Source organism: Scyliorhinus torazame, chromosome 1, assembly GCF_047496885.1.
Source record: "Scyliorhinus torazame isolate Kashiwa2021f chromosome 1, sScyTor2.1, whole genome shotgun sequence".
NCBI classification, from domain to species: Eukaryota; Metazoa; Chordata; class Chondrichthyes; order Carcharhiniformes; family Scyliorhinidae; genus Scyliorhinus; species Scyliorhinus torazame.
In genome coordinates this window covers 211,183,992-211,201,476 of record NC_092707.1, presented here as the reverse complement: position 1 = coordinate 211,201,476, position 17,485 = coordinate 211,183,992, and the positions used below count along the sequence as shown (strand labels likewise).

Sequence of the window (17,485 nt, the reverse complement as noted above, 5' to 3'; positions counted from 1 at the left end):
GATTGAATACACACACCGGACTGGAGATTGAACACACACTGGACTGGAGATTGATACACACACTGGACTGGAGATTGAACACACACACTGGATTGGAGATTGATACACACACTGGACTGGAGATTGAACACACAGACTGGACTGGAGATTGAATACACACACTGGACTGGAGATTGAATACACACACTGGACTGGAGATTAAACACACACACTGGACTGGAGATTGAGTACACACAATGGACTGGAGATTGAACACACAGACTGGACTGGAGATTGAAACACACACTGGACTGGAGATTGAATACACACACTGGACTGGAGATTGAACACACACACTGGACTGGAGATTGAATACACACACTGGACTGGAGATTGAACACACAGACTGGACTGGAGATTGAAACACACACTGGACTGGAGATTGAATACGCACACTGGACTGGAGATTGAACACACACACTGGACTGGAGATTGAATACGCACACTGGACTGGAGATTGAAACACACACTGGACTGGAGATTGAATACACACACTGGACTGGAGATTGAATACACACACTGGACTGGAGATTGAATACACACTCTGGACTGGAGATTGAACACACACACTGGACTGGAGATTGTACACACACACTGGACTGGAGATTGAATACATACACTGGACTGGAGATTGAACACACACACTGGATTGGAGATTGAACACACAGACTGGACTGGAGATTGAATACACACACTGGATTGGAGATTGAATACACACACTGGACTGGAGATTGAATACACACACTGGACTGGAGATTGAATACACACAGACTGGACTGGAGATTGAATACACACTCTGGACTGGAGATTGAACACACACACTGGATTGGAGATTGAATACACACACTGGACTGGAGATTGAATACACACACTGGATTGGAGATTGAACACACAGACTGGACTGGAGATTGAATACACACACTGGATTGGAGATTGAATACACACACTGGACTGGAGATTGAATACACACACTGGACTGGAGATTGAATACACACAGACTGGACTGGAGATTGAATACACACTCTGGACTGGAGATTGAACACACACACTGGACTGGAGATTGAATACACACAGACTGGACTGGAGATTGAATACACACACTGGACTGGAGATTGAACACACACACTGGATTGGAGATTGAATAAACACTGGACTGGAGATTGAACACACACACTGGACTGGAGATTGAATACACTCACTGGACTGGAGATTGAATACACACTCTGGACTGGAGATTGAACACACACACTGGACTGGAGATTGTACACACACACTGGACTGGAGATTGAATACACACACTGGACTGGAGATTGAACACACACACTGGATTGGAGATTGAACACACAGACTGGACTGGAGATTGAATACACACACACTGGATTGGAGATTGAATACACACACTGGACTGGAGATTGAATACACACACTGGACTGGAGATTGAATACACACACTGGACTGGAGATTGAATACACACACTGGACTGGAGATTGAATACACACAGACTGGACTGGAGATTGAATACACACTCTGGACTGGAGATTGAACACACACACTGGATTGGAGATTGAATACACACACTGGACTGGAGATTGAATACACACACTGGACTGGAGATTGAACACACAGACTGGACTGGAGATTGAATACACACACTGGACTGGAGATTGAATACACACACTGGACTGGAGATTGAATACACACTCTGGACTGGAGATTGAACACACACACTGGACTGGAGATTGTACACACACACTGGACTGGAGATTGAATACACACACTGGACTGGAGATTGAACACACACACTGGATTGGAGATTGAACACACAGACTGGACTGGAGATTGAATACACACACTGGACTGGAGATTGAATACACATACTGGACTGGAGAATGAACACACACACTGGACTGGAGATTGAACACACAGACTGGACTGGAGATTGAATACACACACAGGACTGGAGATTGAACACACACACTGGACTGGAGATTGAATACACACACTGGACTGGAGATTGAATACACACACTGGACTGGAGATTGAATACACACACTGGACTGGAGATTGAACACACACACTGTACTGGAGATTGAATACACACACTGGACTGGAGATTGAATACACACTCTGGACTGGAGATTGAACACACACACTGGATTGGAGATTGAAAACACACACTGGACTGGAGATTGAACACACAGACTGGACTGGAGATTGAATACACACACTGGACTGGAGATTGAATACACACACTGGACTGGAGATTGAATACACACACTGGACTGGAGATTGAACACACACACTGGATTGGAGATTGAATACACACACTGGACTGGAGATTGAATACACACACTGGACTGGAGATTGAACACACACACTGGACTGGTGATTGAATACACACACTGGACTGGAGATTGAACACACACACTGGATTGGAGATTGAATACACACACTGGACTGGAGATTGAACACACAGACTGGACTGGAGATTGAACACACACACTGTATGGGAGATTGAATACACACACTGGACTGGAGATTGAGTACACACACTGGACTGGAGATTGAAAACACACTGGACTGGAGACTGAATACACACACTGGACTGGAGATTGAATATACACACTGGATTGGAGATTGAATACACACACTGGACTGGAGATTGAATACACACACTGGACTGGAGATTGAATACACACACTGGACTGGAGATTGAATATACACACTGGATTGGAGATTGAATACACACACTGGATTGGAGATTGAATACACACTGGACTGGAGATTGAATACACACACTGGACTGGAGATTGAATACACACACTGGACTGGAGATTGAACACACACACTGGACTGGAGATTGAATACACACACTGGACTGGAGATTGAATACACACACTGGACTGGAGATTGAATACACACACTGGACTGGAGATTGAACACACACACTGGACTGGAGATTGAACACACACACTGTATGGGAGATTGAATACACACACTGGACTGGAGATTGAATACACACACTGGACTGGAGATTGAACACACAGACTGGACTGGAGATTGAACACACACACTGGACTGGAGATTGAATACACACCACACCGGACTGGAGATTGAACACACACACTGGACTGGAGATTGAACACACACACTGAACTGGAGATTGAATACACACACTGGACTGGAGATTGAATACACACACTGGACTGGAGATTGAACACACAGACTGGACTGGAGATTGAACACACACACTGGACTGGAGATTGAATACACACACCGGACTGGAGATTGAACACACACACTGGACTGGAGATTGATACACACACTGGACTGGAGATTGAACACACACACTGGATTGGAGATTGATACACACACTAGACTGGAGATTGAACACACAGACTGGACTGGAGATTGAATACACACACTGGACTGGAGATTGAATACACACACTGGACTGGAGATTGAACACACACACTGGACTGGAGATTGAGTACACACAATGGACTGGAGATTGAACACACAGACTGGACTGGAGATTGAAACACACACTGGACTGGAGATTGAATACACACACTGGACTGGAGATTGAACACACACACTGGACTGGAGATTGAATACACACACTGGACTGGAGATTGAACACACAGACTGGACTGGAGATTGAAACACACACTGGACTGGAGATTGAATACGCACACTGGACTGGAGATTGAACACACACACTGGACTGGAGATTGAATACGCACACTGGACTGGAGATTGAACACACACACTGGACTGGAGATTGAACACACACACTGGACTGGAGATTGAATACACACACTGGACTGGAGATTGAACACACAGACTGGACTGGAGATTGAATACACACACTGGACTGGAGATTGAAACACACACTGGACTGGAGATTGAATACGCACACTGGACTGGAGATTGAACACACACACTGGACTGGAGATTGAATACGCACACTGGACTGGAGATTGAACACACACACTGGACTGGAGATTGAATACACACACTGGACTGGAGATTGAATACACACACTGGACTGGAGATTGAACACACACACTGGACTGGAGATTGAATACACACACTGGACTGGAGATTGAACACACACACTGGACTGGAGATTGAATACACAGACTGGACTGGAGATTGAACACACACACTGGACTGGAGATTGAATACACACACTGGACTGGAGATTGAATATACAAACTGGACTGGAGATTGAACACACAGACTGGACTGGAGATTGAATACACAGACTGGACTGGAGATTGAATACACACACTGGACTGGAGATTGAATACACACACTGGACTGGAGATTGAATATACAAACTGGACTGGAGATTGAATACACAGACTGGACTGGAGATTGAACACACACACTGGACTGGAGATTGAATACACACACTGGACTGGAGATTGAACACACACACTGGACTGGAGATTGAATACACACACTGGACTCGAGATTGAACACACAGACTGGACTGGAGATTGAACACACACACTGGACTGGAGATTGAATACACACACTGGACTGGAGATTGAATATACAAACTTGACTGGAGATTGAATATACAAACTGGACTGGAGATTGAACACACACACTGGACTGGAGATTGAATATACAAACTGGACTGGAGATTGAATATACACACTGGACTGGAGATTGAACACACAGACTGGACTGGAGATTGAATACACACACTGGACTGGAGATTGAATATACAAACTGGACTGGAGATTGAATACACAGACTGGATTGGAGATTGTACACACAGACTGGACTGGAGATTGAAAACACACACTGGACTGGAGATTGAACACACAGACTGGACTGGAGATTGAATACACACACTGGATTGGAGATTGTACACACAGACTGGACTGGAGATTGAAAACACACACAGGACTGGAGATTGAACACACACATTGGACTGGAGATTGAATACACACACTGGACTGGAGATTGAACACACAGACTGGACTGGAGATTGAATACACACTGGACTGGAGATTGAATACACAGACTGGACTGGAGATTGAATATACAAACTGGACTGGAGATTGAATACACAGACTGGATTGGAGATTGTACACACAGACTGGACTGGAGATTGAAAACACACACTGGACTGGAGATTGAACACACAGACTGGACTGGAGATTGAATACACACACTGGATTGGAGATTGTACACACAGACTGGACTGGAGATTGAAAACACACACAGGACTGGAGATTGAACACACACATTGGACTGGAGATTGAATACACACACTGGACTGGAGATTGAACACACAGACTGGACTGGAGATTGAATACACACTGGACTGGAGATTGAACACACAGACTGGACTGGAGATTGAATACACACACTGGATTGGAGATTGTACACACAGACTGGACTGGAGATTGAAAACACACACAGGACTGGAGATTGAACACACACATTGGACTGGAGATTGAATACACACACTGGACTGGAGATTGAACACACAGACTGGACTGGAGATTGAACACACACACTGGACTGGAGATTGAATACACAGACTGGACTGGAGATTGAACACACAGACTGGACTGGAGATTGAATACACAGACTGGACTGGAGATTGAACACACAGACTGGACTGGAGATTGAATACACACACTGGACTGGAGATTGAATACACACACTGGACTGGAGATTGAACACACACACTGGACTGGAGATTGAATACACACACTGGACTGGAGATTGAACACACAGACTGGACTGGAGATTGAATACACACACTGGACTGGAGATTGAATACACACACTGGACTGGAGATTGAACACACACACTGGACTGGAGATTGAACACACAGACTGGACTGGACATTGAATACACACACTGGACTGGAGATTGAATACACACACTGGACTGGAGATTGAACACACACACTGGACTGGAGATTGAACACACAGACTGGACTGGACATTGAATACACACACTGGATTGGAGATTGAATACACACATTGGACTGGAGATTGAATACACAGACTGGACTGGAGATTGAACACACACACTGGACTGGAGATTGAACACACAGACTGGACTGGACATTGAATACACACACTGGACTGGAGATTGAACACACACACTGTATGGGAGATTGAATACACACACTGGACTGGAGATTGAATACACAGACTGGACTGGAGATTGAACACACACACTGGACTGGAGATTGAATACACAGACTGGACTGGAGATTAAACACACAGACTGGACTGGAGATTGAATACACAGACTGGACTGGAGATTGAACACACACACTGGACTGGAGATTGAATACACACACTGGACTGGAGATTGAACACACACACTGGACTGGAGATTGAATATACAAACTGGACTGGAGATTGAATATACAAACTGGACTGGAGATTGAACACACACACTGGACTGGAGATTGAATACACACACTGGACTGGAGATTGAATATACAAACTGGACTGGAGATTGAATATACACACTGGACTGGAGATTGAACACACACACTGGACTGGAGATTGAATACACTCACTGGACTGGAGATTGAACACACACACTGGACTGGAGATTGAATACACACACTGGACTGGAGATTGAACACACACACTGGACTGGAGATTGAATATACAAACTGGACTGGAGATTGAATATACAAACTGGACTGGAGATTGAACACACACACTGGACTGGAGATTGAATACACACACTGGACTGGAGATTGAATATACAAACTGGACTGGAGATTGAATATACACACTGGACTGGAGATTGAATACACACACTGGACTGGAGATTGAACACACACACTGGACTGGAGATTGAATATACAAACTGGACTGGAGATTGAACACACACACTGGACTGGAGATTGAACACACACACTGGACTGGAGATTGAATACACACACTGGACTGGTGATTGAACACACAGACTGGACTGGAGATTGAATACACACACTGGACTGGAGATTGAACACACAGACTGGACTGCAGATTGAATACACAGACTGGATTGGAGATTGTACACACAGACTGGACTGGAGATTGAAAACACAGACTGGACTGGAGATTGAACACACAGACTGGACTGGAGATTGAACACACAGACTGGACTGGAGATTGAATACACACACTGGATGGGAAATTGAACACACAGACTGGATGGGAAATTGAACACACAGACTGGACTGGAGATTGAACACACACACTGGACTGGAGATTGAATACACACACTGGACTGGAGATTGAACACACACACTGGACTGGAGATTGAATACACACACTGGACTGGAGATTGAATACACACACAGGACTGGTGATTGAATACACACACTGGACTGGTGATTGAATACACACACTGGATTGGAGATTGAATACACACACTGGACTGGAGATTGAAAACACACACTGGACTGGAGATTGAATACACACACTGAACTGGAGATTGAATACACACACTGGACTGGAGATTGAATACACACAGTGGACTGGAGATTGAATACACACACTGGATTGTAGATTGAACACACAGACTGGACTGGTGATTGAATACACACACTGGACTGGAGATTGAATACACACACTGGACTGGAGATTGAAAACACACTGGACTGGTGATTGAATACACACACTGAACTGGAGATTGATACACACACTGGATGGGAGATTGAATACACACACTGGACTGGAGATTGAATACACACACAGGACTGGAGATTGAATACACACACTGGATTGGAGATTGAACACACAGACTGGACTGGAGATTGAAAACACACACTGAACTGGAGATTGAATACACACACTGGATTGGAGATTGAATACACACACTGGATTGGAGATTGAACACACAGACTGGACTGGTGATTGAATACGCACACTGGACTGGAGATTGAATACACACACTGCACTGGAGATTGAATACGCACACTGGACTGGAGATTGAATACACACACTGGACTGGAGATTGAATACACACACTGCACTGGAGATTGAATACACACACTGGACTGGAGATTGAACACACACACTGAACTGGAGATTGAATACACACACTGGACTGGAGATTGAATACGCACACTGGACTGGAGATTGAACACACACACTGGACTGGAGATTGAATACACACACAGGACTGGTGATTGAACACACAGACTGGACTGGAGATTGAACACACAGACTGGACTGGAGATTGAATACACACACTGGACTGGAGATTGAACACACAGACTGGACTGGAGATTGAATACACACACTGGACTGGAGATTGAATACACACACTGGACTGGAGATTGAACACACAGACTGGACTGGAGATTGAACACACACACTGGATTGGAGATTGAATACACACACTGGACTGGAGATTGAACACACAGACTGGACTGGAGATTGAATACACACACTGGACTGGAGATTGAATACACACACCGGACTGGAGATTGAACACACACACTGGACTGGAGATTGAATGCACACACTGAACTGGAGATTGAATACACACACCGGACTGGAGATTGAATACGCACACTGGACTGGAGATTGAATATGTACACTGGACTGGAGATTGAATACACACACTGGACTGGAGATTAAATACACACTGGATGGAGATTGAATACACACACTGGACGGCACATTGAATACTCACACTGGATGGAGATTGAATACACACTGGACTGGAGATTGGATATCTACTGAACTGGAGCTTGTAAACACACATTGGACTGAAAGAGTGGTGTGGGAAAGAGGGGTTCCTTTTCATGGGACACTGGCATCAGTTTTTGGACAGGGGGGACCTATACCGTTGGGATCGTCTCCACCTGAATCGAGCTGGGACCAGTGTTCTGGCGAAAAGAGTAAATAGGGTGCTCAATAGGACTTTAAACGAGAGAGAGGGGGGGAAAGGGAAAGCCAGGGAACCAAGAAGTGAAGTAATCAGTGGGAAGCATAGCTGCTTAGGAACACAAAAAAGCACAAAAAGACAGAACTCAGGAGAGGTTACGATAGTCCCCATCCCAAAAAATATGACACAGTGTATGGAAAGGCTCAGTAAACCAAGGTCCACCACACTAAGAAAACAAAAAGGGACAGTCAATAGAAAATTAAAGGTGCTATATTTAAATGCACGCAGTGTACGGAATAAGGTAGATGAACTTGTGGCCCAGATTGTGACTGGCAGGTATGATGTGGTAGGCATCACAGAGACGTGGTTGCAGGGGTTCAGGACTGGCATTTAAACATCCAGGGATTCACAACCTATCGAAAAGACAGAGAGGTGAGCAGAGGGGGCGGTGTTGCCTTGTTAATTAGGAATGAAATTAACTCAATAGCACTAAACGACATAGGGTCAGATGATGTGGAGTCTGTGTGGGCAGAGTTGAGGAACCACAAAGGCAAAAAAAACATAATGGGAGTTATGTACAGGCCTCATAACAGTGGTCAGGACCAGGGGCACAAAATGCACCACAAAATAGAAAGTGCATGTCAGAAAGGCAAGGTCACAGTGATCACGGGGGGCTTCAATATGCAGGTGGACTGGGTAAATAATGCTGCCAGTGGACCCAAGGAAAGGGAATTCATTGAATGTTTACAGGAGGGCATTTTGGAACAGCTTGTGATGGAGCCCACAAGGGAACAGGCCATTCTGGACTTAGTGTTATTGTAATGAGCCAGACTTGATTAAAGATCTTAAAGTAAGGGAACACTTAGGAGGCAGTGATCATAATATGGTCGAATTCAATCTCCAATTTGAAAGAAAGAAGGTTGAACCAGATGTAAAGGTGTTACAGTTAAATAAAGGTAACTACAGGGGCATGAGGGCGGAACTGACGAAAATTGACTGGGAGCAGAGCCTAGTGGGAAAGACAGTAGAACAGCAATGGCAGGAGTTTCTGGGAGTAATTGAGGACACAGTACAGAGGTTCATCTGAAAGAAAAGAAAGGTTATCAGAGGGAGGATTAGGCAGCCATGGCTGACAAAGGAAGTTAGGGAATGCATCAAAGCAAAAGAGAAAACCTATAATGTGGCAAAGAGTAGTGGGAAGTCAGAAGATTGGGAAGACTACAAAAACAAACAGAGGATAACAAAGAGAGATATAAGGAAAGAGAGGATCAAATATGAAGGTAGGCTAGCCAGTAACATTCGGAATGATAGTAAAAGTTTCTTTAAATGCATGAAAAACAAATGGGAGGCAAAAGTAGACAGTGGGCCGCTCCAAAACGACGCTGGTAATCTAGTGATGGGAGACAAGGAAATAGCTGAGGAACGAAATAAGTACTTTGCGTCAGTCTTCACAGTAGAAGACATGAGTAATATCCCACCAATTCCGGAGAGACAGGGGGCAGAGTTGAATATGGTAGCCATAACAAAGGAGAAAGTGCTAGAGAAACTAAGAGGTCTAAAAATTGATAATTCTCCGGGCCCAGATGGGCTACATCTTAGAGTTCTAAAGGAGACAGCTGAAGAAATAGTGGAGGCGTTAGTTATGATCTTTCAAAAGTCACTGGAGTCAGGGAAAGTCCCAGAGGATTGGAAAATCGCTGTTGTAACCCCCCTATTCAAGAAGGGAACAAGGAAAAAGATGGAAAATTATAGGCCAATTAGCCTAACCTCGGTTGTTGGCAAGATTCTAGAATCCATTGTTAAGGATGAGATTTCTAAATTCTTGGATGTGCAGGGTCGGATTAGGACAAGTCAGCATGGATTTAGTAAGGGGAGGTCGTGCCTGACAAACCTGTTAGAGTTCTTTGAAGAGATAACAAATAGGTTAGACCAAGGAGAGCCAATGGATGTTATCTATCTTGACTACCAAAAGGCCTTTGATAAGGTGCCTCATGGGAGACTGCTGAGTAAAATAAGGGCCCATGATAGTCGAGGCAAGGTACTAACATGGATTGCCGATTGGCTGTCAGGCAGAAGGCAGAGAGTTGGGATAAAAGGTTATTTTTCGGAATGGCAACCGGTGACGAGTGGTATCCCGCAGGGTTCAGTGTTGGGGCCACAGCTGTTCTCTTTATATATTAACGATCTAGATGACGGGACTGGGGGCATTCTGGCTAAGTTTGCCGATGATACAAAGATAGGCAGGTAGTATGGAGGGGCAGGTAGTATGGAGGAGGTGGGGAGGCTGCAGGAAGATTTAGACAGTTTAGGAGAGTGGTCCAAGAAATGGCTGATGAAATTCAACGTGGGCAAGTGCGAGGTCTTGCACTTTGGAAAAAAGAATAGGGGCATGGACTATTTTCTAAACGGTGACAAAATTCATAATGCTGAAGTGCAAGGGGACTTGGGAGTCCTAGTCCAGGATTCTCTAAAGGTAAACTTGCAGGTTGAGTCCGTAATTAAGAAAGCAAATGCAATGTTGTCATTTATCTCAAGAGGCTTGGAATATAAAAGCAGGGATGTACTTCTGAAGCTTTATAAAGCATTAGTTAGGCCCCATTTAGAATACTGTGAGCAATTTTGGGCCCCACACCTCAGGAAGGACATACTGGCACTGGAGTGGGTCCAGCGGAGATTCACACGGATGATCCCAGGAATGGTAGGCCTAACATACAATGAACGTCGGAGGATCCTGGGATTATATTCATTGGAGTTTAGGAGGTTGAGGGGAGATCTAATAGAAACTTACAAGATAATGAAAGGCTTAGATAGGGTGGATGTAGGGAAGTTGTTTCCATTAGCAGGGGAAACTAGGACCCGGGGGCACAGCCTTAGAATAAAAGGGAGTCACTTTAGAACAGAGATGAGGAGAAATTTCTTCAGCCAGAGAGTGGTGGGTCTGTGGAATTCATTGCCACAGAGGGCGGTGGAGGCCGGGACGTTGAGTGTCTTTAAGACAGAAGTTGATAAATTCTTGATTTCTCGAGGAATTAAGGGCTATGGAGAGAGAGCGGGTAAATGGAGTTGAAATCAGCCATGATTGAATGGTGGAGTGGACTCGATGGGCCGAATGGCCTTACTTCCGCTCCTATGTCTTATGGTCTTATGGACTGAAGATTGAATACTGTCGATGCGAGTTCGATGCGAGTTGCTATTGAACATCGCAAGGAGTTTCACAGGAGAGTACAGAAATGATAAGTGACTGAGACAAAAAAGTTGATATTCATTAACTGATGACTAAAGGCTGGTTCAAAAGGGTAGGTTTCAAGCAGCACCTTAAAGGAGGAGAGAGAAGTGGGCGGGTGGAGATGTTTAGGTCGAGAATTCCAGAGCTTAGGACTTGAGTAGCTGAAGGCACTGCCACCAATAGTGGAGTGAGGGAAAAGGACATCCACCAAGAGGCCATAATTAGAGAGGTTACAGAGATAGTGAGGGGTGAGGCCATGGTTTTTTTTTCACACAGATTGAGAATTTTATAATGAAGGAGTCGTCAGACTAAGAGCCAATGTTGGTCAGTGGAGCACAGGAATGTTGGTGAACGGGACTTGTTTTTTGTCATTGATGACTCAATGAGGTGCCCGCTTTTCCAATATTTCAGACTGGTCTTCCCTCGTGGCCTGCCACAGGACTTCACCTTTCTCGCAACACTGCTGCTGAAAAAGAAGAAACTGAAGGAGAATTGGTACATGCTAAAAATCAACGACCAGCAGCGCCGGTCTCAGGTAATGTGAAGGTAGCACAGTTCAGCCATTTTAGTCCTGTGTCAACACTGAGACTGGGAATTTCATGTGGATACACTACATTTACCATTGGCTGTTGTTAAGTTCACTAAACAGGCTGGGGTGAATTGTGACATTTGGTCAGCTGCCCATTCTGATTGTGAAAAGGCCCCCCTGTGATTTTGGCATTGTTGGCCTTATTTCACTTCAGTAGACGAGCTGCTGGGGGCCAAACAGGGACCTGTTCCAATTATCCGGGATTGAAACCTGTAGATAGTGGCCTGGGTGACTACCCGCGAGGCGGGTGAACTATGCGGGGTGAGTTTAGTATCGGGAGATTGTGGGGCTCAGGGCGACAGTGACCTAGCCCCAGTGAATCTCTGAAAAATAATTTGACAGCAGCCTTTGGTGACCTATTTGCTTCTATCTCCTGTAGAAATAGTCACATGATGCACGTGCAGCATCTGACCAGAGCCAAGCTAAAATGGCAAATTCACTCTCATGACCTTTCTTTTACTGCAGGTGCTGTTTGGATCTTCTTGTTTGATTTTCTTTCTCTGTTTTATTCAGTTTTCGATCCGCATCGATGGAGGGGACAAAACAGTGGAGTACAAGGCCAAAGGTCGTTTCCAAGACTACGTGCGCTGGGTGTTCAGCAGTGAGGGGGTGGCTGCCCTCTTTGATCTTCGGTGGCACAAACTGGCGATCAGTGTGCAGGCGAATGTGGCCTCCCTGTACATCGACTGCCAGTTAATCGAGATCAAATCAGTGGAAGAGAGAGCTGATATTGACATCAAGGGTCAGACTGTCATGGGCAGGCTGGTCAAGGATAGCATGCCAGCTGAGGTTTGTGCCAACATCTTACCACAACTCACGGTGTATGTCGCATCCACTGAGGCTCCCATGGCAACACTGAACACTGGGCTGGGGCGAGGGGAAGCAGTCATCTTGGGGGTCCGCCAATACCATGGTGATAAAGATACCGTTCCCTCAGTTGTGTATTATTATCTGATATTGGCTCTGGGATGACCGGATGGAACCGGGAACACTGCCTCACTTCTAATAGGAAATCCAAGAATTTGGCAGTGCGTTCCAGGCCACCACCACTCTCTGTGTAAAAAACTTACCCCGCACATCTCCACTGAACCTTTCCCCCCTCACCTTGAACTTGTGCCCCCTTGTAATTGTCATTTCCGCCCTGGGAAAAAACCTCCAACTGTTCACCCTATCGATACCCCTAATAATTTTATAAACTTCTATCAGATCGCCCCTCAGCCGCCGTCTCTCTAGGGAGAACAATCCCAGTTTATTCAATGTTTCCTCATAGCTCATACCCTCCATACCAGGCAACATCCCGGTAAACCTTTTCTGTACTCTCTCCAAAGCCTCTACGTCCTTCTGGTAGTGCGGTGACCAGAATTGAATACAGTATTCCGAATGTGGCCTAACCAACGTTCTATGTAATTGTAACATAACCTTTGTGCTTTTATACTCGATAACCCATCCTATGAAGGCAAGCATGCTATATGCTTTCTTTACCACCATTTCCACCTGTGCTGCCACTTTTACGGATCTGTGGACCTGCACGCCCAGATCTCTCTGTGTCTCTGTGCTCCTGATGGTTCTGCCATTTATTTTATAGCTCCCTCCTGAATTGGATCTACCAAAATGCATCACCTCGTATTTGTCCGGGTTAAATTCCATCTGCCATTTCTCTGCCCAATGTTGTAGCCTATCTATATCCTGTTGTATGCTCTTTTTCTTAATAAATTTAGAGTACCCAATTATTTTTTTTCCAATTAAGGGGCAATTTAGAGTGGCCAATCCACCTAGCCTGGACATCTTTGGGTTATGGGGGTGAAACCCACGCAGACACGGGGAGAATGTGCAATCTCCACACGGTCAGTGACCCAGGGCCGGGATTTGAACCCAGGTCCTGGGCACCGTAGGCAGCAGTGCTAACCACTGTGCCACGTGCCGCCCTTCCTGTGGTATTCTTTGACAATCTTCATCACTAGCCGCAACTCCTGCAATCTTAGTATCATCGGCAAACTTGCTAATCAGACCTGCTACGTTTTCTTCCAAGTCATTTATATATATATTACAAGGAGCAGAGGTCCCAGTACTGATCTGAAACACTGCGATCTAGATGACTCCTTAATCTTATTTGCTTCATGCAGTCACCAAAGTTACACCGGAGAGTTGGAATAACTAATTTGATAAATGTCAACTCCGTTGTAAAGGTTATACCCATGAAGACTAGGAAGGCTGCTGAGTGGCAGCCACTCATAACCTGAGTGCATCTAGAACCCACCGCAGTCTCAGGAGGAGGGAGAAGAATGGCTTCAACACAAGGAATCCTTGTTGGAACAATTTTAGCTCTTGTCCTCAGACCTCAATGAGTTGAAAGAGTTCTCTTGATTGTTGGAATTTGCCTCTTCATGCTTGCTGATGGACTATTGGATGTAGACATGACTTTGCAGAGGAATCTTCAAATTGATGATTTCCACAAGCAAATATTGAGAATGGGGAACAAAATTCTTCCTGTTCTGATAGTAACCAGCCCCTACAATTGGCCTCAGTTGCTTTAACCAGGAAGCAGGGAACGAGGAGGCGACACATTGACTCCATGTACCTAGACTCACGGAGGCATCCGATTGGTGTCCAGTGACCTCTGAGAAAGGTGATGTGTATTATAATGGAACAAGGACATGGATGCATGATCATGCATTTTGGTGATTGCTTTCATGGTCAAAGAAGTTGCCAACCTCCATCATCGAGACTGGAGCAATAGAAACGAGGGCTTGGAAGATGCGGCACTTCTGGTGCCCCTGCCAACACCTCACTCCCAACTACAGCTTATACCAACATTAATTACCACCTCAAGGTGAGGACAATTGGAAGTGTTGTAAGACCGAAGGGGAGACCACATTGAAATTTTGGTCTTTTCCCATAGCCCTCTTGCTGAAGGGTTACTGCACTGTCTGGACAACACCAGGCCTTAGCAGACCTTTTCTAATTTTATTGTCCTTTGTCTTGGTACAGGTTGACCTACAACAGATGATTCTTTTCTGTGACCCTCTCATAGCAGAGAAGGTGATGTGTTGCGAGATCCCAGGGGTCAGGGTAAGTGACAGAATCTCAACAACTTCCTAATCCTACAGAAACTCACCACCAATCTCAGTTCCTGATGGCTATCCTTGGATCCAGAAACCACTGCCTGTTGAAACATCTGATGGTTCCTGTGAGGCCAGAGTTGGTCATCAGCTGCTCCCTCATCTCTAGGCGTAGATTTCATGGCTGAAAGAAAGAGCTAGGCTAATGAACTGTCCAGTTGGATTGAGCTCAGGCATCCAAATCAATCAAGCTATTTATTCAGTGAGTATGTATCCACCTATGGAACCTCAGGGAGGTTGGGAGCCAATAGTATTGATTACTTTAAATGCAAAGTATTACAATTCCAGACCAGACCCTAACCGTGGCTAGGATACGGGGATGAAACCCCAACATTTTTGTTTATTTTTTTAGAGTGCGAAAAGAATGATTTGCTCTAGGAGTGATTGGATGAAGAAATAGGGATTTAGTGTTTAAAAAAAAACCTTTATTATTCACACAACATTAAACTTTTTGACATCACATCTGAAAATAGCTTACAATTACCCCTTAAATAATATTATTAAATACAGTAAATAAAAGTAAAGTCACCATAGTCCCAGATGACCATAAGCTGCTTTCCCTTTTGACGAGCAGAGATGACTGTTGGTGATTTAACCTGAGGATCACCACACCTCAGGAAAGGGGCAAGGTTGAGAAGACGGGGCCTCATCAATAACCTCAGCCGGAATTGAACCCACCCTGTTGGCCTTGCTCTGCATCACAAACCAACTGCCCAGCCAACTGAGCTAAACCAACCCCCATAGAAACAGTAAATACAGTACCCTTAATTACTATCTCTATTCCCAATTAAACAACAAGAAAGAAAAAACAGACAGCTCTCAATCCATCCCATATCCCAATGGCACAGATTAGAACGCCTGCAGACTCTGGCTGGATGTCTTCAAAAAGCTATTTCAACTGGTTTGTTTTAGCTTTCCCCTTGTCCTCAGACAAATCTGCTTTGCGTTAAATACTATTGCTCGATTGGTTGGCAAGTCGATTCTGATTGGAGAAAGCAATAGAGAATTTTGGCAACACCGTGACCAATCAGCATTAACTTGCCAACCAATCAGCACTCTTTTCTCCTGTTGTATAAATTGCTGTGATAGTTTGAACTTTGGTATTCATGTATTTGTCCTCCTGAGTGTCAAGGCGAAAGGTTTCAGCAACATGTTTCCCTTTACAGCAATATTCAAGGTATATCTCTTTCAGAACGTAACATTTTGGATACAGAATATGAGTAATTCGAGACACATTGTGGTCAGTGCAGCATGGATTTTGGGAGGAACAGCTGACTTTATTCCAATTGCTTTCAAATCTTTCCAACATTAGATACTTCTTCCCAAAGAGAAAATGCTGGAAAATCTCAGCAGGTCTGGGAGCATCTGTAGGGAGAGAATCTGTAGGGAGAGCATTTCGAGTGCAGAGGACCCTTTGCCAAAGCTTTGACAAAGGGTCACCTGGACTCGAACGTTAGCTCTTTTCTCTCCCTACAGATGCTCCCAGACCTGCTGAGATTTTCCAGCATTTTCTCTTTGGTTTCAGATTCCAGCATTTGCCGTAATTTGCTTTTGTCCAGATATTTTGTTCCCTCTCCCCAGTAGCTCCGTCCGGACCTGTAAAGACTTAATTACCTGCGAAGACTCGCATTC

At 44.8% G+C, this 17,485-nt stretch overlaps 1 protein-coding gene across 6 annotated transcripts in view; it reads left to right on the top strand.

Moving 5' to 3' along the window:
* The window catches only part of col16a1 (collagen, type XVI, alpha 1), a 779,331-nt gene that overhangs the window by 184,178 nt on the left and 577,668 nt on the right, over positions 1 to 17,485 (top strand). For all 6 annotated transcript variants that reach the window (XM_072502210.1, XM_072502224.1, XM_072502220.1 and 3 more), the window contains exons 5-7: positions 12,557 to 12,680; positions 13,248 to 13,523; positions 15,723 to 15,803. In XM_072502210.1, the coding sequence (XP_072358311.1) occupies positions 12,557 to 12,680; positions 13,248 to 13,523; positions 15,723 to 15,803 (481 nt within the window). The remainder of the gene's footprint in view (positions 1 to 12,556; positions 12,681 to 13,247; positions 13,524 to 15,722; positions 15,804 to 17,485) is intronic.